Below are 27647 nucleotides of genomic sequence, written 5' to 3'. Positions count from 1 at the left end.
GAGCCAACGTCCGTTCAATTACCACTCATGCTCAATTGCACACCCATCAATGAAAGTGCTAAATGGAAGTATGCGCATGCGTGCACTGCAACGTGGCCCGCTGGAATGCGATAATGTGTACACTTTCACTGAAATGCCTGGTACCCACACTACGTTGTCTGGTGTACGGATGTGTACTAGACATCGGTGGTGTACGTGTGTAGAATGCAGGATTAAGCCTGGATGGTTACACTACTGCGTTTGTTTACAATCAAGAGCACGTTCATCTATTGAATCATATTAATATCCTATAGTTTGTGATAACGGGGTGTAAAAAACGTCTTCCTCGTCTCTTCTGAAAAGGATAGCAATCCACCCAGGGAGGGACAGATTAAAAGGCGACATTGCTGACCAGAACATTGCCCTCTTGTTGGGCGAATTCGTGTTAGGCCCCCCTCTGTGTTTGAGGTGTTATCCCAAAGGGAGCTCAGAGCACGTTGTGTTGATGTGCTTTGGATGCTGCCTGTAGAACAAGGGTCTTTTGGACAAGGGACGTTAAAACGCGGGATAACAAGTGAGTATTGACTAGTCGATTATACTTGCCGATTCTCCTTGAAATAGTATGACATTCATTGAATACTTGGTGGCCATTAAAACAATGTCTGGTCTGTGCCAAGCCAAATTTACAAATTCTTCCCGCTCCATGAACCATGGAGGTATGAACTAACCATAGCTAGTACTACAGTGTAGTAGTGCAATAACCAACTATTCCCTCCTACATGTAATCATGTGTTAAATGTATCCTTGTGGGTGCGCACCTCGTTGTGGTTTTTATTTTTTATTTATTATTATTTTTTTTTTTTTTTGGGGGGGGGGGCTGCTGAAGGGATCACGGTAGGGGTGGAACGCGACACCACTTTCATAACTTTTGGTTTTATGTGGAAATTATGCCATAAAATGTTAACTTTCCCACATGACCAGTGTAGTATCTTGCCTGCCAGAATACTCAAAGAATGAAGACAGGGCGCCGGTCTATAGTAGTATGTTAGTGTTGTAGTAAATTATGTCACACAGATTTTTTAGAGCAAAAACTATAACATACTCAACGAGCCCTCTTCGAACATTTTGAGAGCATTTGCAAAATAATAAACTAAATAATAATATAATTGAGCCTATTAAACCCAATGGTGTTTACTTAAACCCAGTGCTGTTTACTTTACTATAATATGACAGTATTATTGATTATTAGATCAATCCACAATGTACACCCATACACAAATGAACCTTGCCTGACGTAAACCTTTGAAATTGTAAACAAATAATCAAAAATACCTATTAAAACATTTAATCTGTCAAGTTTACCAAAGGCAAACATTTGTGACAACTTGTGATGGACAGCAAACATACAAATACGAAAAATAAATCAACGAATACAAGAATATGCAAATAAATAAAGAAGAAACAAAACATCTCAGAGGAGATCTATCGAAATCAGATCATACTCAAACCAAAACGCCACACAAAGAACACTTAGGGCGTAAGTTCAACCTTTCGCAGACAACACCAACACACAGACAATGTTTTGATCCATGCTGGCAAACATCTGTTAAACGAGACGACGCTTGCTTTGGCACTTATCCAAAACCTGACGCTGCGGATTTTTCTTAAACCGTGTCGGGGTCCTTCACTCCAAGGGGATGTTATAACACTCGGATGCCGCTGCACCACACAGCTTTGCGAATAATTATAGAGCAAAGACTTGACTCAAGTCTCGAGCAGGAACTGGAGAAGACGTGACCTGTTCGTGATAGCCTTGCTCAAGGCAGTCGCATTATTCGCTCCGAAAAGACGCAGCTGTAAACCCACCCGCCGTATACCCTGTGCATGGTGTGTGCGATCACACCGAATGACCAACCCGTATACACACTGTCACATCGCACGAATACTGTTCACACAAGTCATCGCACTCGTACACCACTAACCGCATGCGGAGGCCTCCGCATGCGGATAGTGTACGGGGGCATCGTGTCGTGCGATGTTACGCACAGTGAATACGGGTGGGTTTTACGCACAGTGAATACGGGTGGGTTTTTATACAGCGGCGGTCTTTTTTCGGAGTGAATAATTCGACTGCCTTGAGCAAGGCTATGTTCGTGACCGTACTTCATTTATTTGAAGGACTTTATGTTGGTCAACTCGGCTGCTCAGCATGTCGACGTTTTTTTTTTATAATAACAATTGCTTTAATATTCATATTAAAGGGAAAGTTTTGTACACGGTGACACATTTGTACTTCTTTTTAGAAAATTAATCTCCCGAATTCCCAAATCTACTTTGCGGCAGTAGAATCATTATCAAGACAAGTTTTCAAAGAACAAATCTGTCACAACAAATAAGATACATTGGTGTTATTGCAAACTGAATGTCAATGATACCTCAGCAGGCATGTGCCTTGAGCCCGGAAGTATAAGATCGATAACTTTACAACTCTTTCCGGTAACAGTTCCATCTTTACAACATGTAATCATCAAATAATAATGTTAAATTAAAAGCTCAAAAGTTAACACTGTTCACATCAATTCGAAGTGCCTATAGACGTGTATGAATGCAGTCGGTATCCGTGGCATGTGTGGGTCGGTTCTTATAGCTTTCTTGGCACATGATCAGTCGGAATCCATGCCAAGTTGATCCGATTTCACAGATCGAAGTGACACCCCGCAAACATTGGGCTTATATGAACATTTTTTTGTTGTTGACATTTTATCACATCACAACATTTTAGGGACATGTGTACCAGTCACCATCAATGTTGTAAATATCCCTCTGACGTTCACACGCACCTCTTGCCAAGAGTCCTCGTGCACAACAAGGGAGTGTAGCGTTGTGTTCCCATGTTGGGTTGGGGAGGGGGTGTTATACGTTAGAACATGGAGTAGCTAATATTGGTCAGATGTAAGTCTTTTCTCTGGAAAAGGGACCACCAAAAATTAAATGTCAAGTTAATTTTATGGAGAGACTTGGCATTTGACCCTATCGTACCCGTTGATAATGATTGTTTTTGTTATTGTGGGGATTTATACCAAGAACAATCGATTGATTTGAAGTCATTGACACGTATTCGTTAAAAAGACATGTCTTCCGGTTTATATACGCGTATCTACGGGCATGTTAAGTGTGCAATCAAGAAGAAAGTGACATGTGCGATCGTAACAGACAAGACAAAAAAATGTTATGTACACACAAAAGGTATCTGAAAATCCAAACTTTGGCTTAAAGGAATAATCGAACAAGTAAGCTATGTAAGTAAGAAAGTATGTACATGCTATTCTCGATCAATTGTAGGATAACACACGCACTATCGAACATTTCCAATACATTTTGACCACGCAGCAACACATTACTGACTCCTTTGTGAAGGTGTTAAACCCCCTGGAAATATAATGGCTAATGGCAGCACCTAATGGACACTCCTTTCACACACCCACGAATATTAAGTAGCTGTTCCGTGACGTCAAGGCCTCTTTCTCATTGACGCATGATGCCACTTCAGTCCTGTGCACACATAAGCCTACATAAACGGGCAGGAATATTATTGTGTACATTTGTGGTATGGTGGTTGGTACCACCACGTGCTTTTGTTTTGCGTGCGGATGTGTAAAAGCAACGATCGAATTTACCTACTGAAAAATTTTAAACAACATCATTTCTATGTGTAAGTATTATAGATTTTATTAATATCAATTGTTTATTGCAAACACTGCATAGACGCAACACGAAATGTAAACACACGTCGGTGTGCATATTGATAATATTGAATTTGTTTTGATAAGAATAGCTATAGTTATACAGTGTTGTAGATAAGAGTCAAATAGAAGTACGTCACCCTATCGAAAGTACTCTTTACTTTACTCTCCTTGAGTAGGGCTTATTTGAAAGTATCTGACTTGTTCAAGGCTCTTAGGGAATTGTAATCCATGTAAAAAATATTCAATTCACCGAGACGATGTGACCTGTGACATCACATGTTTACAAAAGAGCCACCAAGCCTGGACTTCCTGCAGGCAGGATTTGTACACAGCCTAATGGAAGAAATCATAAAATCTATTATTTTATGGAGATTGCACTGTGTAATTCTTATCAACTGTTGATATGATGAAAGGGGGCACATCCAAAAACTTGTCCAGCTTTTACTTTCAAATTCTTTGATTTGTGTGGAAATTATGACACAAAATGTCAACTTTCCCATAGACATGTGTAGTGTTGTGCCTGCCAGAATACTGACAGAATGTACAAGGTCACACTTATTGTTAACAAAGTTCACATGGTCTATAGGACTGACTCTGAGAAGCATTTCTTATCTTTTGGTGTACACTGTTGACTCCGCTGTTTTCGAGGCAGGGTAACCAGTACAATACACTGTTGCTGTTAAACGTTCATGCAAGACATGGCAAGTTGTTACTGTTGTTGACACTATTGTTCGATTGGTTTTAGAATTGAAATGGTTTCATTTATGATATAAATAAACACTTGTTATGCTGGCTCATAGCGTGACCTGCCCGACATAATATGATCGATGGATGAATCATACCATACAGATGAAGTTGAAATGTCTAAACTTAAAGTCACCTGGAAACATAATTACTTTTCTTCAAACATGTTTCTAAAAAATAAAATAAAACACCCTCCGAACAAGTTATGTGCTTTAATGTACTTGATTTCGAGACCTCGCGCGTGAGGTATCGAAATCAATTTAAATATTTAACTGATAAATCATTTCTCTCTCAAAAACTACGTTACCTCAGAGGGAGCCGTTCATCACAATAGTTTATACTATCAACAGCTCTCCATTACTCGTTACCATGTTAGTTTTTTTGCTGACAACTATTTTGAGTAATTATTAATAGTGTGCAGTGCCTTTAAGGGGTTAATTACAGTATGCACTCCGTCAAAACAAGAAGTTGGAGTCTCTAGAGGATGCGTGTGTGGATGACTTTGAGATAATCCTCTCCTTTGGGGATTTCCAAAGAGTTGGTCACCATGAAATACGCCAGGAAGTAAGTCTAGAAGTTTGATTATCAAGGATGAGCAGTGGTTTAGTAACTGCACGAAAGATACATCTTGAAATTATAGGGCCAGCTATGGGTTTGAAAATGTGTTTTATGTAATGGGTGAACAATGATTGATTGTTTGTCTCTATACTTCAAAAAAGAAACGAAGATTCTTTCTCCGTGAATAATAGACACCCATTAGAATCATAACTTTTTAAGTTTTTCTTTATCTACCTATTTTGTCAGTTACAAATACCTTACCAAATGTGGAATACAAAATTGCCATTATTTGTGCATAGCATTTAAGCTGTGTAACCTTGCGTGTCATTAATTGTTAAAATCAAACACCTGTGTTGTTAACTTTGCAAACTCAATGTTGTTGTTCTGGTTTTGTTTGAACTATTTCGTTATTATTTTCAATTCAATCACTTTATGACAAGGAAGCACATTTTGATTGAAGTTTTTTGTTGTTGATGGTTTAGGTTGGATGTCTCCAATAGCTACGTAATACCGTCAGACACGACTTTCAACCCTCAGAACATGGACCTCATTTCCCAGAGTGGACCTATCAAAATAAATTGACAATTTCGTCTGGTAATAACAATTAACTGGGCTTTGCTCTCCTCCCTACTAGAACATGACGGGTAACCGTGAGGACTTTGAGACCCCGATGGGACCGGAAGAGGGGAAAGATATAATAAGGGACGACTCCAGTCTTCAGACCAGCAAAGTGGTCGAAGAAGGTGACGAGAATGAGACCAGGGGCAACTGGTCTGGCAAACTGGACTTCGTCCTGTCTTGTGTCAGCTTCGCGGTGGGACTAGGCAACATCTGGCGCTTCCCATTCCTCTGCTTTGAAAATGGAGGCGGTAAGACATTCAATGCCAGGCAACAATAATATCACAGGAAGAAACTATAAATACTAAAGAAAACTTGCGGGTACACAAACCATGTATAATAATAATTATAACCGTATTTATAACGCGCCTTTTGCCAAAGGATACAAAGCGCCAGGTATTACTACACTGTAAACAAATTGGGTAAAAAAATGCCCAACTTTTTACCCAATTAAGGGCGAATAGTGAACTCCTCCAACTTTTGGGCAAAATATTACCCATCAAAGTTGGGCACTCTGATTGCCAAATAATTGGGTAATATTTCCTCATCAATAGTTGGGTATATTTTGGTAACCAACAGTTGGGTAATTTTTTGTTTACCCATTTTCTAGGTATTTAATACATTATCAATAACCCACTTATTGGGCGATGATTTTATTAATGATTTAACCCTTTTCGGTGTTATCCAACAAATGGTGAATGTATTTAACCCTTTGATTTACAGTTTCTTCTGTGACACGTCATACAACCAGGCGTAGAAAATATCATTTCCACGATGGCAAACGGTGGTGAGGTGTGACCTTCCAAGGCCTTGGCATCTCTCTCAAAATCGAGAGGGTGCTCAGTGGTTTGTAGATGCTTTGGAAGGTTAGTTTTCAACTAAATATAGTTTGTTTCTTGTTCAGTTGTTGTACACAGTCGTGACAGTTGCAGCGCAAGCACACGCATACATGCCACAACCGGCGTTGCACATAATGGCATGATAAAACTGAAACTAAAAACTGAAACTAATTCAACAGTAGTGTCACTTTGTTGCTCCCTCTGCAACTGTCACGACTATGTACGACTAAATAGAAAACACAACTTCATATTTAGTTCAAAACTAACCTTCAAATTTGATCTACATCTACTGGAAAACCCCGCTCGTCACAGCCATTCCTCCACTCGCCATGTTGGAAAATATCGTTATGTTATTTCATACCTTGCCCAACTTTTGGGCAACTCTTTGATCGTAGTGCGCATGATCGGATGATTTTGACCAACTAATGTGCATCATTTTAACCAACAATCATAATTAACTAAAATTACCCAAAAAGTTGCTCCAATAAATAAGCAAAAGTGTAACCAACAGTTATGATAAATTCAGATTACGAATTATTTGCCCATCACTTGGCCAAATTTTGTTCCGCTTTTTAAACAAAAAATTGGCAAACAAAATGTTTGTCCAACACCAATTATTGGTTTTGTTGGGCAATTATCGACCAATAACTGTTGAAGTTACTTTGCCCAACAAATGATTTGACCAACATTTTTGCAGTGTACTGCAAGGAGTGGGACGAAGTTTGAGATTATGACATAATCCTTAGCAACCATGTAATGGTTTACAAGGTGTTGTGGCGCAATATGCTGCCAATCCAGCCAGGAACACCGGGCGAACCCCTTCTCTTTGCGATAAGTGCACTGGGTTCTTTTACATTGCGTTTACACTTTACACAACACATGGGACCAACGGCTTTATGTCCCGTCCGAAGGACGAAGCAATGGTTAAGTGTCTTGCTTAAGGACTGGGGATTCGAACCCACACTCTGCTGATCAGAAACACCATAGTTTGAATTCAGTGCTCTTAACTGCTCGGCCTCGACGCTTCCACGCTAATACTCCTTTCATGGAGTGTTGGTCTCCATAATTCAAACAGTATACTCTGCTCGTCTTCAGGAGAAAGCTTCTCCTGCGAAGACGAGCAGAGTATACTGTTCGTATACTGTTCGAAACGTCCAACCACACCAGTTCTTTTCAGAGGCATAAGTTATTCGACTTAAGTGTAAAAATTCCTTGACATTTGCTGTTCTCTCAGCAAGTATAGAGACTATATTCAGTTGACAATTGAACACTTCAATGTGTGACGTTTATTGTATTGTTTTTATCTAATGTTGCCTATAAATTAGCATTGCATTGAAAACAACCAAACAATTAAAGTTTACCCCCAAAATGACCCTCAATACACGAATACGTGTTCGGTGCAATGAGATTTTATGCGTAGGTGTGAGTGCATTATCCGTAGATGCATTAGCTTATTAAGAATCCGGAAGGCTTAATCTAGATTTCTGTCACAATAGATGAAAATGGAATAACTAATTGAAATTAAACTAATTATCCCGGACATTGTCGTGCGTCAATAATTAACGGCCGCAGCTTATTGTTGTGTTTAATAGTCAATTTTTGCTCGAGGACACATCATTCGAAAATCATGTATCACCTTTGTTAATCGATTGTTGTAATTGGAATGAGCCAAATATAAAGTGCTAGGGACCCCGACAAAGTATGTGTTCATGGCCCGATTTCCATAGATAAGAGCTGCGAAGCACAAAAATGTACTTAGCATGAAATTTCTTCCTCGATAAAAACAGGATTACCAACCAAATTTCCACTTGATTTTCAGGATAAGCAATCATGCGCTGAATACCAGTAACAAGCAATATGCAACAAATGGAAATATGTAATCCCGTTTTTATCAAGGAACAAATTTCACGCTTAGCAAATTTTTGGGCTAAGCAGATCTTTGAAATTGGCCCCAGGTGTCCACCGAAAAGTGCAGGTTGGTTGAATGGTGTGCCATTTATTGAAACAAGAGAGCGGGATTTAATAGACTTTTCTTAGACAAAAATACAAAAGCTAATGATTCAAATAGACAACGTTCTTTTGTGATGAACCATTTATACATGAAATAACAAACCTGTGAAGAAATGTACACGCAGGACCACTTAGATCTATTTCCAAAAACAAAATCTGTCAAAGTGGGATCTGAACCATAGTATAGTTGCAGATTCCAACCTGTTCGACGTTGTTTTTAAGAGATTGACATATCTATAATTGTTAATTATTGGTATAATATATTTTATATTTGATATAATTTGAAATATAATATTGATTGATTGCTTGGTTTCTGACACAGGTGCATTTTTGATACCGTACTTGATCATGGTATTGGTAGCAGGCCTTCCAATGTTCTTCATGGAGCTTAGCTTCGGTCAGTTTGCCAGTCAAGGATGTCTCACCATCTGGAAGATTTGCCCTCTCTTCAAAGGTATATTGCTGGGAAATTAATAGGGCCAAACTGTATGATTATTTTTGTTTTGATAATTCACTTTTATTTGGCCTCGCCAAAGAAAGACAGTTTTGGATTTGAATGTATACCTGCACTCCAACACTGATTTCAAAACTTCTAACCAAACAAGATGGTCTATCAAAAGCCTAAAGGTTGTTTTAAATGGTCCCTCTGAACAAACACAAATTAAAACGTATCAAGGAGAAAGCAAAGTGATCAAGCTTCAGTGAGAACAAGTAAGAGTACATAATATACATTTTGACAGGATTAGAAAAAGGCTGTTTATATTTTGAGTTCACTTATACCTTTAAAACACATTTTTTTTGTTAATTACTTTAAATCCATTGCCTATACAAATGTCCCTCGTTTACTTTTACTCATTGGGTGTAGTGGGATGTTTGGATATGTGTACATTCTTGGAAACTCCCATAATCTGAGGTTGTAAAGGCGGTACATTACAGATCCTTCTTAAATCTTAAGTAAAAGATTAACGTGGGTATATACAGTGAAAAGTGAGTCGAATGACGTCACAAGTCTCACGTATTCATCTTTGTGTTGGTTTTCCGTTTTGAGAAACTGGTGTACATTCTTCGTTCTGTTTTTTTTTTTAATAAACGTTAACAAAAATGAAGCACGATGGTTGGGTTTTACCATGTTTCTTAAAACAAAAAAATAACTGTGATGTAGTAGACGTTCTTTCTTACCCATCTTGACTTTAAACTTGAAACTTCTATACCCACTAGAACAGACCGGGATTAGAAAGTCAAGGTCGATTCACAAGAGCCTTAGGGAGTCGGTGACTGATCTACTCTCCATTAGACCACAGAAGTTGAGTTGAGTTGAGCTCTGGCAGAAAAGTGTTTAAATGGGTCAATGCTATAGAGCAACTTTGCTTATGATCATGAGACTACAGCTGGTGCAATCATCAAATAATTGTTAACAAGAAAGTTGTTTTTGAGGTAAACGCTCCACCTCCTTGCTGTCATAGGTCACAAATAAAATAACACACGAGCAAAGATAACAATTTTCAAACAAGGAGACCGACAACACTCAGGCCAGTTGGTAGAGCGCCAGCACGTTTAATCCGAAGGTCGCAGGTTCAAGGCTCACTCACTATAGTCAGATTTTCTTTGTTCAGCCCAAAATTAAAATACAATGAGCACAGGAGAAACTGCTTGAGTTCTGCAGGCAGAAATAAGCGATTTCTTGATTTTCTGGGATTTTTTTTTTTTTTTAATTGCCTGACCTCAATTTTTTTTTATAGAAAACGGCATGAATAATATTATATTATGTGTACGTAGTGAATGGAGCTTTCTGAGGTGATCCCATTCCCCCATTATAACGGACACGACCGGAACCAGACTCATTTAACAGCCAGACTCATTTACAAACCAGTCGTTTAAAGGCAGTGGACACTATTGGTAATTACTCAAAATAATTATTAGCATAAAACCTTTCTAGGTGACAAGTAATGGGGAGAGGTTGGTGGTATAAAACATTGTGAGAAACAGCTCCCTCTGAAGTGCCATAGTTTTCGAGAAAGAAGTAATTTTCCACGAATTTGATTTCGAGACCTCAAGTTTAGAACTTGAGGTCTCGAAATCAACCATCTAAACGCACACAACTTCGTGTGACAAAGGTGTTTTTTTCTTTCATTATTATCTCGCAACTTTGATGACCGATTGAGCTCAAATGTTCACAGGTTTGTTATTTTATGCATATGTTGAGATACACCAACTGTGAAGGCTAGTCTTTGACAATTACCAGTAGTGTCCACTGCCTTTAAACTGCGTGTTTGACTCACGATGCAGTCAAATAGTCCTACACTACATGTATGTCTTGCGGTGTGGTTAGGGAAGGCATAAGGGGTCAACAGCCGCTGTAGTTTCGGGCACTACTGTTTTCCCCGTCATATCGCGTGCACCCGTTCAGTGTATGCTCTATAATGCGTTCGTTTCCGTACATAATAGATCCAGACTGCGTCAATATCCGTTCCTATAGCAACGTGTCAGAATTTCATTTAAGACCTATAACCACATTTCAAATTTCCAAGAACTTCGGTCGTGGTTTAAAATGTTACCCATGCCGTGTGGGTTAGATGACTATTTACTTTGTAAAATGGTCCCTCTATTTGGCGCTAAATGTAGCGTTACAGAGAAACGCAAAATGAAATGAAATTAGTGTCTTAATTTCTCCAATATTATTGCCCAAAGGTTCTAAAAACAAGACCTTTAAAAATGAAAGAAAATGTGAGTTTGTGTGTGTGTTGGTTTGTACAATTATTTTGAGCAACACGCCTCAATGATTGAGAGAGAACACAGATTGGCATTCTCGACGATCCTTGATTAATGTTTTAGAATGTTCGAAGGTTGCTTTTGTCAGTTTATGTCAGTCAAGTTGTATCTTGTATTTTTCATAAAAAACTACTTATCTCTGTTTTTTTACTTTTCTTTTATAATCCTCGTTTCCCCAGGGCTAGGTTATGGTATGCTGATTGTCTGTGCACTAGTGACTCTATACTACAACGTCATCATTGCGTATGCGTTCTTTTACCTGTTTGCGTCCTTTACGAGTGAGTTACCATGGAAGACATGCGGAAACGAATGGAATACTGGCAACTGTACCATTCAAAAGAAGGGAGAAAATGGCACCTTGGAATACATCTTCCAGAATGGAACCTCCCAGAATGAAACACTCTACAGTGAAACCTCACAAAATGAATCTTTCACGAACATCACCCATCCAGTTCGTCCCAGTGAGGAGTATTTTAAGTAAGTATCCCACTGGAACAAGTAAAATCAGAACTTTTCATTGTTTTCTTCAAATTAAAATACATTAGGACCATTGTCTTTTTTTTTCGAAACAATTTCCTATGTCGGTTTGAAGACATAATTGGGGATAGTGATAGAAACGAGGATCTCGGAACAGTGCTATAAAATGGAAAAAACTTTTACTTGCTCAACTCTCTTTCCTTCAATATGTTGCCCAACATGCAACATATTGAAGGGCAAGAGCCTTATGTTTGCCAAAGCTAGGAATACTTTTTATACTGTTCATTAGTTAAAATTGTATTTATTAATTTTTTTGTCTCTAATGCAGTAATTACGTGTTGACCATGTCAGACGGTATGCATATCATGGGTCCAGTCAAATGGGAGTTAGCCTTGTGTCTACTCTTGGCTTGGATAGCTGTGTTTTTCAGTCTCATCAAAGGAATCAAAACATCCGGCAAGGTAAGTAAAATATTACATTCTTCTACAAAATCTTGTTTTTAATATTGAAGAAGAAAAAAATTAAGCAAAAAAAAACTGTTGAAAAAGTGAAATTAGACCTACTTACAAACAAAACAACACATCTATCATCATTCGAGGCTATAGAAAAGCAGTACAACAGATGACACCTTCAAAGCTCCGTAAACTAATCTTCCAATAATTTGTAGCAATCAATGAACCGCCACATGTTTCTACAAATTTGGAAAGATTTATTCCAGGGTTAATATTTGACACTTTTTTTTTTATACTGGACACCACTGACAATAATGGTGTGTTTCATCAAGGTCAGAGTATAGCAGTATTATTAATTCAGTAGGCATATACAATATTTGTGTGTGTTATTGTTGGACCCTGGCTGTTTACCTTTTAACACTGTATTTTTTCTTTTATCTCCCTTGCTAAAAGGTGGTATACGTCACATCAACTCTTCCGTATGTCGTCTTGCTGGCTCTGTTTATTCGAGGTATTACACTGGAGGGCGCTATTGATGGTATAATTTATTACATCGAACCTAAGCTGGAAAAACTCGCACGTGCGAAGGCAAGTCACAAGTATTTACATGTATTACCACTAAATCTCTCTTACCTATTTATACCTCCTTAGTTAATATTGCTGACAATATCCGTAATATTAATTCCACTATAATATTAATTACACACTGTACTAAACTTGTTTATTTTAGTTAGAGCGCCCTCTACCTACAACTGCCTTTCCTTCTGCCGAACGTTTTTTTCTTTTAGTGTTCTGCCACAAGATAAGTAGTTCCAGTTAATTCCCTTTTTAAACTTCAATTGGGGTTTTGACTTAACCTTTTTTAATTTTTCTTGATCAAAATTTTATTTAAAGTATTCCGCTCAGTTACAAGTTATGGTTTGTTTTGAAGTTGGTATTTATAAGTATTTTTTATGTCGGCGCAGTAGTTTTAAGATGTGGTAAATCGGTCGCACCTTTTTGCGAACAGACTTCTGGTGAGCAGACGACATTTTGACAGCGGAACGAAGTCTACCTAAAATATTTAGATACATGTTCTCTCATTTTGTTTGATAAAATGACTCTGTTCATTAAACTTATACCCAGCATATTGACGACCACACTTTATGGAACAAACCGTGAGTATTTCTGTGAATATTTGTTCCTGTTTCCGTGAGAAACTGGGTTGTTCTTTTTTGTGACACTTTGTGTTTACTAAAAAAACAAGACTCAGTTGTACACCATCTGTGTAGGCCTATACAAAACACAGTGTCGTGAGCCAAATATTATTTTCAATTTGGAGGTACCAACACCTCAATGCAAAAGGAACACTTCGGTGGGTGTTACTTACTACAATAAATTTGTTAAATCTTGTCTTAACTAGACTTTGTAGCCTGTCAGTGTCTAATTTTTATAATAATACAAATGTGGAAAATGAATTATGAAATGAATGTTTTGTTTTCTTGGGCTGAAAATAATTTCCTGGTAGCTGTATTCTGTAAATGGACACAGTTGACATAGTCTGCCCTATAGTTTGGCATGTAATGAGTGCATTCAAAAGTCCTGTTCTTATCTTGGCATTTTGTTGGTTGTTTGAAGCTCTGCCAGAGTTTCTCTTGTAGTTTTTTTGTCTTTTTGAAAGTATCTGGAAAGTTTGGTACTAAGCCAGGTTCATACTTTCTGTAAATGCCAATACCACGTCACAAATTCGCAACAAATACTTGGCAGCAGTTGAAATGTGCTCAACTCCTGCAAAACATTCACAACAAAAATAGGGCTGTGACGCCAACATTTGAAAACAGGGTAGCATCAAGACTCAACAGAAATTAAAGGTAGGGCAAACCTCTGCAAACCAAAAGCAGTGCTCAATGAGCACCTTGTGACCTTGCTACATTGCTAGTTTGGGTACTATTGTATTCAGAAGATGACAAACAACAATAAGGGCCTAAATGTCAGTTCTGGTCACATTCTGCATTTTGAAGACATGACTTTGCGACAGCTCATTGCAAAAGCCAAGTTCCTTGTGGACAGTAAGCTCAGGTATCAACCCCCCTGTATCACAGTACACTGTCATGAAAAAGAGGTATCTGTACCTTTGGGAAATTAAATGTAAGTAAAAGATGAATCGGGAGAAAATGATAAAGCATTAAAAACCGAATGTTATGCTTACAGAAAGTTGTAGCAAGGTTGAATTTTTTTAAATAAAAACATATCGTTCTTTTTGTGATACAGGTTTGGCAAGATGCTGCCGTGCAGATCTTCTACTCACTTGGAACTGCCTTTGGAAGTCTACACACACTGTCGAGTTATAACAAATTCCACAATAATGTTTATCGGTGAGTTTTGATCTTTAACCGTCCTCTCTTTTTTTCAGCCAAACTTTTCCAAACTAAAATACAGCGGATGTTTATTAACACCCGGAACAACTTTGGAATCGGAATGCCCTGTTTTGGTTGAGCCGACCGGTTGACTAATAATTACGCCCCTGGACAATCCATTGTGTGTCAAACCTGAACTAAAAAGCCTGATGATGAGATCAAAAGTTTCACATAGACTTGAAGACTCAAAGACAGACTTTAAGACTCAAAGACAGTATACTGTCTTTGAGTCTTTAAGTCTATGTGAAACTGTTGAAAGGGAACCAAGGCCAAGACCAAAGGCAACATGTAGGCTGTGACCTCTGTGTAATTCTAGGCTCTTTCTTGAAGTCATGGAAACCATTTATCTATAATCTATCACTCGTTCTTGAAGTCTTGAAAACATCTTTCTATCATTGTGGAACTAGTGCTGGTTAAGGTGGGATGATTTGTATATAAGTAATGTTTATTTTTTCATTTTCAGAGATGCGATAATTGTGACTTTCATCAATTGCGGTACGAGTGTCTTTGCTGGGTTTGTCATATTTTCCGTGATTGGATTCATGGCAGCTGATGCTGGAGTAAGCATTGAAAAGGTTGTAGCATCAGGTAAGAGGAAGATAGACCATTTCAGGTTGATGAGGACTCGCATTCTTCTCTATGGTTGAGGAGTAAAGCCTGGTTCGTATTTCATGCGAATGCAAATTTGATACAAAATTTGACGTCACAAATTTTACGCCAAAATTCACTTGGCATTCGCAGGAAGTTTGAACCATGCTTGAAGCTTTGAACAAGTTCAAAGCAATTTTTTTGTATTTGTATTCATGATTGGGTACCTATCTCCTAGAAAAAGTGTTTAGAAAATAAGACTACTTTTTTATATGCTGAGTGTGTACACAATTCTGTCATTGTAAATGTGTTTTTTTATGATTGTTTTCAACTTGTTTCCTAACTTCTGCTAATTTAAAAATGACATTTGTGAAATATTTCCATTTTTAATTATAAGTTGTATTCACACTTTATTTGTTGTTCATTGTTTATCAATTGCTTTTTCTATCTTGTTTAATGCATTATTACACACGATGGAAATGGTTTGCACACTTTATTTTCTTGATTGATCTGACTATGTTTTTAGTTGTGCTTTTTCTATCTTTTTTATATGCATTAAGGCTTGTTTTTAATTTGCTTTACTCCTTGATAATAGGTTTTGTGTCGAATAAATGGAATCTAATTCAATACCAACAAAGATAATGCTGTGTCAAAACCACAGTCCAATTTCATAGCAAAAAAAGTAGCTTTAGCCCACACAGATGCTCACCGACCGCCACATTTCCACGTGCCCCATTTGTGACTGACATTCTGCCTATTGTTCTGCCTTGCAAACAAAAGTACCTTCAGCTTAAGCAGCGCTATTAAATTTGGTCCTGAATCAATGTTTTTGTCGATATATTACCTTAATACCAACAATAGACCTCTTAGCACAGGGTTCCATCACAAAGTCAAACAAATGTGTACACACCTCTCACCATGCAGTCTCGTGGCCAGCATAGGTCCTTCTCACTTCAGTGAGGGTGCTGTTTAGGAGTGTACAAAAGCATCATGTAAGGGGTCTATTGGTACAGTTTATGTTATATTAACTTGAGAGCATGAAATTTGTCTTGTAGGTCCTGGACTAGCATTTATTGCCTATCCTGAGGCTATTGCTCGTATGCCTTTCTCAACCATCTGGGCACTGCTGTTCTTCGCCATGATTCTTATGCTTGGGATTGGAAGTGAGGTAAGGCATACATTTTAAGATTCTTTAATCAGGAAGAGGTGACATAGGGATCAGGTTTAGGGGAATAGTCCAATGCGCATGTGCATAATATGTCGGCCTACAGAGAAAACTTTCTATGGCACAATCTGCTGCCAACCTGGCCAGAAACACCTGGACAGGTCTCTTTTCTAAAGTGAACTGGGGTCGATTTCACAAAGAGTAAGGACTAATCCTAACTTAGGACTTGTCCTAGGAGATATAAAAAACATATAGGTAGTCCTAAGTTAGGATGAGTAACTCTTCCTAACTCGAGATAAGACTAGTCTTAACTCTTTGTGAAATCCATCCCGGAGCTCTTAAGTGTGCATTTCACAAACAAACCAGACCTACAGGTTAAGTCCCATCAATAGATGAAGCATCTATGGTTACAGGTACTGCTTAAGTATACAAATGTCAAGCCTGGGACTTGAACCCACACTCTGCTGATCAGAGACACCTGGGCCAAATTTCACGGCTTTGCTTACCGCCAAATTATGCGCTTATGGTCACCAATCACTGCTTACTGTGCTAGCACAGAAGTTCTCCGTTGTAATGTGGAGTAGGCACGTGCACAAGCAAAAATTATCCGCTAACTTGGAAATTTGATTGATGTAAGGGCAGAATTTCCTGCTACGGTAAGTGCTGACTCTTTGCTTACGGTTAAGCAGACCCATGAAATTGGGTCCATATCTTGAGTGTGGTGCACTTGACTTATCGGTCACGACATGCCCTATAAGCACCATTCATAAATACCTTGGACAGTCACTCCATTCTGATTGGTTGAGAGGACATCACCTGGGGGTGTTTAAATGGATGATATAACCACACTTCGTCTCGGTAAAATTATCAAGAACCAGGCCTCGGTGGGTTTAAACCACTAGTTTGAAACCTCTTCACCTCACATTGATTCCCTTATTACATACTGATTTTGAGAACTGGCATTTAATTTATGATTGCTCACATTTTTCTATTTTAGTTTTGTATGTTCGAGACTGTGATCACTGGAATCGTAGATGAGTTGGAGACATATAACCCCATCTTCCGAAAGAAGAAATATCTTGTTACTTTAGCGATGTCGGTATTGCTGTTCTTATTGGGATTACCAATGGTTACTCATGTAAGTACCTTGAATCTGAAAACTTAATGCAAATTAAACCTCCCCCTTCCTCTCAAAAAAGAGAGAAAAATACAATGGCTCATTTATAGTCAGCCCAAGATGGTGTGTTGTCAGTTAATAGGAGGGTATACTCTCTTAATGTAAAAGAGTGAAAATGTCACTCTCTCGTCGGAGTTGTGTCAGTTTTGCTCTTTTGTGAGTAAAAGTAAATCTGCGTCACTCTTTTTGAGTGAAACTGGAACGAATTTTACTCTTGATTGAGTTGAAAGTACTCGTCTTTCACTCTGAAATGAGTTGTCGGTGTATGACTCTTTGCAAAAGTGGTATGGCAGACAAAACAAGTTTTTAAAAAACTCTTTTACACTAAGAGAGTACCTTTTTGGGTGCTTGCTCCAAAAATTAATGGACGTAAAAACTTACTTGGTTTTAGAGCACTGGAGAGCAGTTATAAAACTTTGTCAGAAACGACACCCTATATAAAGTAATGTAGTTTTAGAAAAAGGTTAATTTTTTCACCTGAAATCTTGAATCTGAACAATGTTTGAGACATGAAGCCTTTCTTAAGTGTCTGAAAGCACACAGTTCTAAGCAACAAGGGTGTTTTATTCTTTCATTATTTGCTTGCAACTCCCATAACAAATTGAGCCCGCATTTTTATAGGTTTGTTATTTTATGCATTTATGATGGGACACACCATGTGAGGATACTGGTCTTTGACAATTACCAAAAGTATACCCTTTCTTCATGTGTTTTGGGGGCTTGCAAAATAGTACGGGATGAAGTAGTGATTCTGCTGATGATAAACCTTGTTTAAAGTGCTTTGTATTAAAGCCATTATATACTTTCGGTAAACAGCATTGTCCAAGTCCCACACTTCGTGTATCACAACTTATATATAAAATAACAATCCTGTGGAAATTTAGGCTCAATCGGTCATCGGAGTCGGGAGAAAATAACGGGAAAACCCACTCCTGTTTTCGCGCGTTTCGCCGTGTCATGACATGTGTTTATAACAAATCCGTAATTCTCGCTAACGAGAATTTATATTGTTCTACCATTTTCTCAAAAAGTAAAGCATTTCATGGACTAATATTTCAAGAGAAGTCTTTCACCATTACCTTCTGTAAACCCTGTAAATTATTTGTAAATCTGTGAACTTTTTTTTTTTTTTCTGTACCGAAAGGGTCCAATGGCTTTAAGACAGAATAACTATTTCTCTTGCTTTGTGCACACAGGGTGGGATATATCTTCTGACGATTATGAATACATTTTCGGCGGGCTTGTCTGTCCTGATAATTGCAATGCTAGAGTGCATTGTGGTTGCGTACATTTATGGTAAGTATCCAATTCAAAAGACAAAATACAACAGAAAACATGCCATTTATTCATGTGTGTTTTTTGCCCCATATTTCATAAAATGTGTGTTTTACCTGTGAAGTTTGCCAATTGGTAGCGTCTATACACATTTCATGACCATGGCTTATAATTGACACTGAATTTACCTCATCTTTTAATTTATATCTAAACATGAGTTTCGATTCTTATTTCTGCTTTTGGTATTGTTCATTCAATTATCCAATTGAAATGTTTTCAATATCAGGCATGTGTCATTGTCTGAACATAACTGAATTTATTTGCATCTCATCACTGATTTTATCAAACTTTTTGTGAAGTGTGTTTGCGATATTGACATTGAATTGTGTGTAAATCTGAATATCATTGTTGATCACAAATGCTTTATGATTTTGTTTCATTCGTTTAGTTAATTCATACACAGGGATTAACATTGTTGTGCATTTATTTGTGAATATATTGAATTTAATTCTTTTATCTGGCAAATGTCACTGTATGAATATGACTGAATTGATTTGAATCTCTTAACCAATTTTACAAAACTTTTTTGTGAAGTTGATGTTGACATTGCGTTGTGTGAAAATCTGAATGTTATTGATGATGTTCTTCGAAGGCTTTAGGTTTTTCTTGCTTTCATTTAGTTCATTCATATACAGGGATTTACTTTGATGTGCATTTACGTGTGAATATATTGAGATGTATTAGGCAATAATGTCATTACCATTACTGAATTCATTTGAATCTCATAATCTTTTGCTATAAAACTTTTTTGTGATATTCATATTTGAAATTGACATTTGATTGCATTGTGTGTAAATATGAAATTTAATGTTGATGTGCATATTATGTAGATCCAGCCTCTGAATCTACACTGATATTGTGGTTTTTTTTTCATTTAATTCATTCATATTTATTGTGAATTGTATTCGTGATTTCCTATCATTCAGATACCGTGATTAACAGAAAGTCTAACAATGTCTTTATTGATTTTCTCAAATTTTTAGCAAGAATCTAAAACCGTTTATAAAACTGCAACTGATGATTGCCTTGAACTTCTGATATTTTTTCAAATGAAAAACAATTAAAACTGCATATTATTGTTTGTTTTACATGATTTTATGCCTAACAATATTGCAAACATGTTGTTCTCCCATTTTAAGTAATTGTTGAAATTGTTTCTCTGATTTGTATTTTTGCTTGCAATCTGGGTCCTGGTTAGAAAAAGAAAAGAATAGTCATTGTTTACTTTTAAACTGCATAATTAAAATAATGCAGTCACTAGTCAAATACTAATTATTTTATAATGTTTCCAGGCTATTACATTGATAGTGTAGGCCTACTCCTTATGTAATATAGTGGGTCATTGTGACCTGGCCTTGTATTAATTACATGCTCTTAAAGTAGTTTTTTTAAATGAGTTAAATATTCTGACAAAAATTAAAATTTGTTGAATAAGTATGAACAGCGCCTTCTCTTGAGTTGCATCAAGATGATTTCTGCATTCCTTTTCCATTAATGTTTTTTGCTTATTCCATCCCACCCAGGTGCTGATCGCTTTTTAGATGATATAAATGTCATGGTGGGTTTCCGACCTGGATTTTATTGGAAAGCATGCTGGAAGTTACTGTCCCCTGCCTTTATTTCTGTAAGTCACTTATGGATTCCAGATAAACTCTAACTCTAAAAGTTAAACTGATTTAACTTTAGAGTAATGTTTTCATGATTCTCACTTGAAAGGGCACGTGAACATGATATTTTTGAAACACCTTGTATGGCCAAACCATTGAGCATACGCAACTTGTTCACTTGATTAATGAATATTTATGTTCCAAGATATGAAATATAAGGATAACTGACTGTGAAAATTTTAAATTACTTGGGGGGTTTAGCATAGACAAATTTATTAGAGCGGGATTTGAACCGATGTCATCCAGTTTAATGTGCCGGCACTCTACCATCTAGCTTTATATTGGCAGAAGCTAGGGATCACACCCAAATTTGGGATATGGACTGGGAAGCGGCAGCCAGGGGACCACCTAAAGGGATGATACTATTTTATTTCAGGGTGATCTCCTGGCTGCCGCCAACAGGGCTAGATAGCTCAGTTGGTAGAGCGCTGGCACATTAAACAAGAGGTCATTGGTTTCAAATCCCACTCTCAACCCCAGAAGTCCTCAAGGAAATCTAGGCACAAAGATCATATCACATGATCAGATTGGCTATTGTGCTAAGTAATACCCTCTGTAGTCAGTCACGGTTAGGAAATGAGACGCAAAAAGCTTAATACATGTACGTGTGTTGGTATAGAATACTACCTTTTTCAAGTGGTGATGTGGGCTAAGTGTAGACATTAGTGGCTGGGCTATCATTTAAGCTGTAAAGTGTCTCACATTTCCAAGAAAATATAATGGCAATAATGCTATTTATGCAATAAAGCCTTTTTAGTTAATGTTATTTCACCCTCATGATGTGTACAAATTCAAATGAAACTTGACTTACTCTCATCACACACCTGCTTTCCAGTTTATCTCACAAATTTGACTGATTGTTTTTTATTATTGTCTTTCAGTTCATCATCATTTTCACCTTTGTTGGTTACCAACCGATGACATACAACAATACGTATGTGTACCCGGTATGGGCTGAGATATTGGGATGGTTAATGTCAATGTTTTCGCTGGCTCCTGTCTTGATTTACCCAATTTATTATCTATATAATCATGTGGAGGGCACGTTCATGGAGGTAAGTTGCACATTTTGTTTTCAACTTAATTGTGGAATTGTCCATTGGAAAATCATCCTTGAGCATTAACTGTACATGGATTAAATCTTTATTATTGAGAAGTGTATGTGTTGTTAAAAAAAAAAGGGTAGATTTTTTGTGTGCAAAAATGGTCTCATGAGTTGAGTCTTATTTGGAGGCTAAATGACGACACAAGACACCTTAGCGGGCATACTGGTTTAACAGAAGCAGTCACTTTGTTTCAAGACATGATTTTACTGGGCATTGAGGCACTAGCTAATATCAGAGAGACAGTTTGTCAGAGTAGAGAGAACCTGTCGAAAAGGCGCCTTCAGATCATTAAATCAAATGGTCTGAACACCCAATAAGGAAATGACAAGGAACCTTTTGTCTTTACCTTCTCCTGTTTTGAAAATATGTGTCTCCTCTTTATGTCAGTCTCATCTGTATCCTTCTTCATTATTCATCTCAATTTGTGTTCTATGTGCTTTCTGCCTTTCTCTGTTTATTTCTTCCAAATAGACTACATCTATTACACCAGTATGCCTGCTTATGTGAGTGTAGTTGTCATTTTAGCCTTCAATAAACCTTGGCTTGAAACTATTTTTCACATTTTGTTGGTGCGTAGTTTGCAAAACCTAGTTCTATTTTCTATGTTTAACCACAGCGTCTTCGTCAGTCCCTGTGCCCAACAAATGAATGGGGGCCAGCCCTTGAGCGTCACCGGAAAGAGGCAGGCTTCCCTATACTTCCAGAAACTGATCATGGTATAACACTAGAAGAAATAAAGAAACTGCACACAGAAGCAGAGACGAATGTGAATGTGTAGAAGCATTGGAACGCCGAAAAGAAAGTTTAAAAAGAAGCAGAAACAAATTATTAGAAGGTCTGGAACACCGAAAAGAAATTCAAAAGAAGTGGATACGAAATTGGAAAAGCACTTGAACACCGAAAAGAAAGTTAAAAAAGAAGCAGAAACAAATTATTAAAGCACTGGAACACCCAAAAGAAACTTTGAAAAGAAGTAGAGACAAATTTGTAGAAGCACTGAAATACTGAGTACATTTACATCACAAAGTTGAATTGGTCTTGCCCCTTCTTTTTTTAAAAACTGATTAATTTCATTTACAAAAAAAAAACCAGCTTTCCAAATGTATATAAAGCATTACAAACTCTAAAGCTGTACAGTTAATTGAGTTAAAAAATTAACATTATCTTATATACAGGAACCTATGGCCTGCAGTTCCATCGCAATTGAATGAAATTTGGGATGGGGTGACCCACTCTTCCAGTTTGTAAACAGTTTTAATCAATTTGTTTATAACAAGATCAAGGGATCTGGAAAGCTTGATGTGACACTTTGCTACAGACAAAATGACTGTTTCATGGAATTATACATATACTTTATAAAGCACAGTATAAATTTAAAGCAGCAGCAATGCAAAATATATTTTAAATTGCGTTATCAATGCATTTTACTAAATTAAGCTAAATATGAGATTATACGAGTGTAGTATTTGGCGGTGTATATTGGCATAATTTCTAATGACGAAATAGTTAACAAATTCGTTAAATTCAACCAGAGTATTTAGCTTTATTTTATTTTATTTACCATGCTAAACTTTGTCTTTTAAACTAAATATGAAATAGCTTTTAAGGAACAGTATTGGTGTCTTCGGTGTTGTTTTATGAGTCGGGAGTCGTTATTTTATACCATTGTTATACTGAGATGAAACCCTTTTACTAACACTGGACACTATTGGTATCTGTCAAAGACCAGTCTTATTATTATTAATACAAAAACTTGGTGTATCTCAACATGTGCATAAATAGTAAACCTGTGGAAATTTGAGCTCAATTGGTCGTCGAAGTTGCGATTTGATGAATGATGAATGAAAGAAAAAACATCCTCGTCACATGAAGTGGGTGCCTTCAGATGCTTGATTTCAAGGCCTCAAAACCTAATGGAGGTCTCGAAATCAAATTTGTGGAAAGTTACTTCTTTCTAGAAAACTAGGTTACTTCATAGAGGGAGCCGTTTCTCACATTGTTTTATACTATTCCACCTCTCTCCATTACTCGTTACCAAATAAGGTTTTATGCTAATTGTGGTTACTTTTTAAGCATATTGTCTTCCTTTAAAGCGATATTTCATTGAATTTAAGTGACACAACTCTGGATACTTTTTCAAAAAAATGTGCTTCCATGTTGAAGCTCTAACACTGTTTCTTAATAAATTACTGATAACTTTTGATTATACGCAGCGACCGGAATACTAATTTATGCAAGCAACGTATGCTTAAGTACCCCCCCCCCCACCAAAAAAAAACCCAAAAAACATCAACAACAAACTGTACGAGTTTCGTTAATCAACAACTCTTCTTCACAAGCGGCCTGTATATAATATGGACATATTTATCATAATAGTTATTTTCAATAAGGAGAAATAAGAGTTGATAAAATATGATTTTTGTTGAGGGGGAGGGGGAGACCGAAGGAATTGTAAAAATTGGTATAATTTTCAAATACCAAGAATGGGATTTTGCATATATTTTTCATTCTTAATTTGCATGTATTTTATTTGTCATATTGTGTCAAAGAAAGCGACGACAAACATAATATCCAAGGGCTCATTCATAAAACACATCTCGATTAAACAAACGTCGTTCATGTTTTAATTTGAATGTGGAATCCAGGTCGCGGCACTTAAATGTCCTTGAGCAAGACACTTAGCTGTAATTATTTCTCAACGTCGATGAGTAACATGTTGGTGCCCACTTGTGAAGAGCAAAGTATTGATGTGATTGATTAGCTAAATAATGCGCCCTAGGAGTTGAGATGGTCTAAGGAAAGCAATCAGTCTCTCGAAGACGCTAAAAGCTCCAAAGTGCTTCACATAGTTGCATTCATAAATGATCACCGCGAAAACCATACTCGTATTCTGTCGGTTGGTGCATTTTATTGTAAACGAATGTTGTTTCCCTTCATATCAATGCAATTAAGACGTATGCTTGACGTCACCGTGTTTGACAAGAAACACGATTCTCTGCACATTTACGGAACATATTGTGTTCTGAATAATAAGCCTGTACAAGGTTACAATGTATATAATAGTTGTACAAATATCTAAAACGTATACTTTGTATATCAAATAAATTTACCCAGTCATCCTCCCTTGTGGTTTATAATTTGATATTTCAAAATAAAAAAATCGTGAAACTATACAATGTTTCAAGTGTTATAAGTTTGAGTGTGTTTGTAAATGACACCCACCTCCGCAATACTGGAGGGTAACATTACATGTCTTGGATGCCATTTTGTTTGGGACGTTCTGAAATTCTATAGGTTGGTGGATGTCTATTCTTTGCAATGAACTAAAGTGCCCCGAGTTCTGCGCTGTACTCGTATAATGTTTAAGTGAGATCCATGGACTATGACATTCAGCTCCAGCTTTATTCACTGAAACCTTGTCATTTAATCTTACTTTAAATCCTACTCATCAACTTGTTTGACTTGTTTTTTTTACAAATTGGTAATCTCCTTCCAAATAAAAACACCACATTTTCTAAATGTCCGAGCATCAATCTTAAAAATAATTGCAAACTGCTCCGCAAATGGGAGTCTTGCGGGACCATTTATTTCAGAGCCTATATGTTATCCAAAATACCTCAAGTTAGAAGTCAACAACCCCCAGGTTACAATTTGGGAATTCTCTGTTACACTGTACATGTATCCCTTTCTTGGACTCGCCAATCTTGATATCGTTTATTATTTTGCGGGCCTACATTATATCAATTTTCAAAGGCTGGCGCTCTGTTTTCCACGTCAGAAGTCAGCGTGGCTTGTGGGTGACACCAACAGTCATTGTATTTCAAAATCATCGCCCGATACATAGGGCAAACTAGTAGCTCTTGACAGGACAAAAGATCCCAGACCTGTAATTGAATTCACGTCATTACTGTATCGTGTCCGGCTCTCGATCTACCCAGTATATCCCAAATTATCTCCGTAATTTGGTTGCTCGTGCTGCATCTCAATTGAATCATCTTAAATTCAACAACATAATTACATTTGAAGACAAACAAATTGACCCAGAACAGGTGTACAGGTTATAGATTCGTTAATACCACATTCAATATTGGGGTCAACTAATGGTGGGTTAACCAATTAAACACTGTGGATCAAGGTTAATTATTGGCATGGTACTCCTCATATGAAGTCATTCAATTTATTGCAATGATTAGAACCAATGGCCAATCAAAGAGTGCGAGAAACAAAATACGCTCTCTCTCATTGGCGACATTAAAATTAGCCAATCAACGGGTGGATATACGCGCCCGTATTGCTGACTGTCAGATACATTTTACTAACTTGTATTTGCAAAGGCGTACCATTATGTTGTATACATTTGTTTTATGTTGGAGGACTGATTCCCTGCACACATTGACAATAACAGTTTTAATGGCCAGTTTAAGTATTAAATCACGCAGGCTTAAATAGGCCTATATCAATTACACCACTCATCTGCAGGGTATAGCTGTTTCCCAGAGTCAAAAGGGAAAACGCGCTGTTTGCCCCAGAATCAGAAACATATTAAATTCTTCTGGAAGTTATTTTCTCTTCGTGTATGGGGGTCTGCATATATCAATCATTAAACAAAATCTTACTACACTTTTGTTTGGAAATACTTGTTTTCATCTTGTGAGTCTAGCTAGTTATTTGATACTGTATACCATAAAATATATGCTGAGCAGGCTGAACAGAGTTTTCCAAACGAAATGAAAATTGTACTGTGTTACAGTTTGTTTGCATTGATATCAGGGTGGATATACAAACGATATTCAATTTACCAATATATTAGTCATTAACTAATAAGTGATGCCCTGGTCATCAGCTTCAGCATTTTTATGTTGCCGATTTGCAAGGTTTACCCACCATTTCCCCTTCAAGCATCGGGATGATAACACAATTATGAGCACCCTCTGTGATGTTTTAATGATAATAATGTCACAACATGGCTTGGCCAAACTTCGTTGAAGGGATGAGATGTCCTCTCCTTAGGCCTTTATCATGCTTCCTCCATCTTGGTCATGTTCCTCGTATCGGATAAAAATAATGAATACCAATACTCATGTTGAAAATAGGAACCAGACTATTTTGTTATTCCAGCCTCGGTTTGGTAATATTGATATTAATGGGGGTGATAAAGGTCTATAAGAAAAGTACCAAGTCCCCAAAGTGAAAATAGGTAAAACTGTAGCAGTAGTTCAAGTGTTGCAGCTAGCACGTGGTGCTGCTGCACGCAATTTCACTTCAACTTCATTTCAAATTGGTAACCGTGGTTGTCACGTGCACGAAGGTGAGGTTTCACATCTTTTTTACTTTCAAATCCTGCTTGAGTCTGAAAGGAAATTGAAAAAGTCTTGCCTTATTATCATCATATCGCATAACTCGAGTAATATGCCTGCAGCAAAATCAAAACCTGATGGCAAATGTTAGAACAAAATTACACTTTCATGTAGCTATAGAGGCGGGCGTTGGGCGGGGGGGGGGGGGGGGAGGCGGGTGCTTCACATTTCGCACATGCCATACTTTCGTGGCAGAAGTTGGCGAACGTGCTGCGAACTTGTTGGTGACACTAACATTAAAGCTAATTGATTGAAATGGCCTCTATCGATGGTGAGACTTAATAAGTACGGGACAAACAAAGATCATGAACAGAAAGAACCTTTTCTCCCGGGTGACGAATCATTTTTACTTTCTTTGCACGTTTTCCATCGATTAAAAGCAATATTATGCCCTAGTTTAATCGCTATATATAATATTCAAAGCATATCTTAAAAGTCATTTAAGTATCATAAATATGTCTTCCTTTTTGGAATGCATGATTTCCACTGACACCCTTAGCCTCGTTTCAAGCCAGTTATGCAACAACGCATGGCCTCACCTCACACCGCACCCAACCTGAACACTGGTTCCATGTCAGTGTCCATTGCGTGACAAATTGGCTTACACTTGGATTGAGTGTATTATTTTTTTTCTCTGAAGTAAACAATTATTGACTGCTCAAAG

General features: G+C 37.3%; 1 protein-coding gene across 2 annotated transcripts; it reads left to right on the top strand.

Annotated features, from left to right (window-relative positions):
• Window positions 1–151: 151 nt before the first annotated feature.
• LOC139935730 (sodium- and chloride-dependent glycine transporter 1-like) lies at window positions 152–24785 on the top strand. Of its 2 annotated transcripts, none has more exons than XM_071930280.1 (14): window positions 152–553; window positions 5662–5896; window positions 8817–8948; window positions 11443–11740; window positions 12069–12201; window positions 12646–12780; window positions 14443–14546; window positions 15052–15176; window positions 16232–16344; window positions 17339–17479; window positions 18715–18814; window positions 20377–20477; window positions 21402–21575; window positions 22243–24784. In XM_071930280.1, the coding sequence occupies exons 2-14, from the start codon at window positions 5665–5667 to the stop codon at window positions 22402–22404; spliced, it is 1950 nt and encodes a 649-aa protein (XP_071786381.1). In that variant the 5' UTR covers window positions 152–553; window positions 5662–5664; the 3' UTR covers window positions 22405–24784. The 2 variants fall into 2 exon arrangements, with proteins under 2 accessions (XP_071786381.1, XP_071786382.1); XM_071930281.1 differs by lacking the exon at window positions 152–553 and adding an exon at window positions 3600–3691 and having other exon boundaries at window positions 22243–24785.
• The last annotated feature ends 2862 nt before the right edge of the window (window positions 24786–27647 follow it).

The sequence above is a fragment of the Asterias amurensis genome, chromosome 4 (genome assembly GCF_032118995.1).
Source record: "Asterias amurensis chromosome 4, ASM3211899v1".
Classification (NCBI taxonomy): domain Eukaryota; kingdom Metazoa; phylum Echinodermata; class Asteroidea; order Forcipulatida; family Asteriidae; genus Asterias; species Asterias amurensis.
The sequence above is the reverse complement of the archived record's forward strand: the minus strand, read 5'-3'. Positions and strand labels throughout refer to the sequence as shown.

Excerpts from the sequence above, each read along its gene's own strand:
- LOC139935730 (XM_071930281.1), top strand. The coding sequence starts at position 5,665 with ATGACGGGTAACCGTGAGGACTTTGAGACCCCGATGGGACCGGAAGAG. Across the intron at positions 12,202-12,645 it reads GAATCAAAACATCCGGCAAG|GTGGTATACGTCACATCAAC; the intron begins GTAAGTAAAATA and ends CCTTGCTAAAAG. Across the intron at positions 20,478-21,401 it reads TGTCCCCTGCCTTTATTTCT|TTCATCATCATTTTCACCTT; the intron begins GTAAGTCACTTA and ends ATTGTCTTTCAG.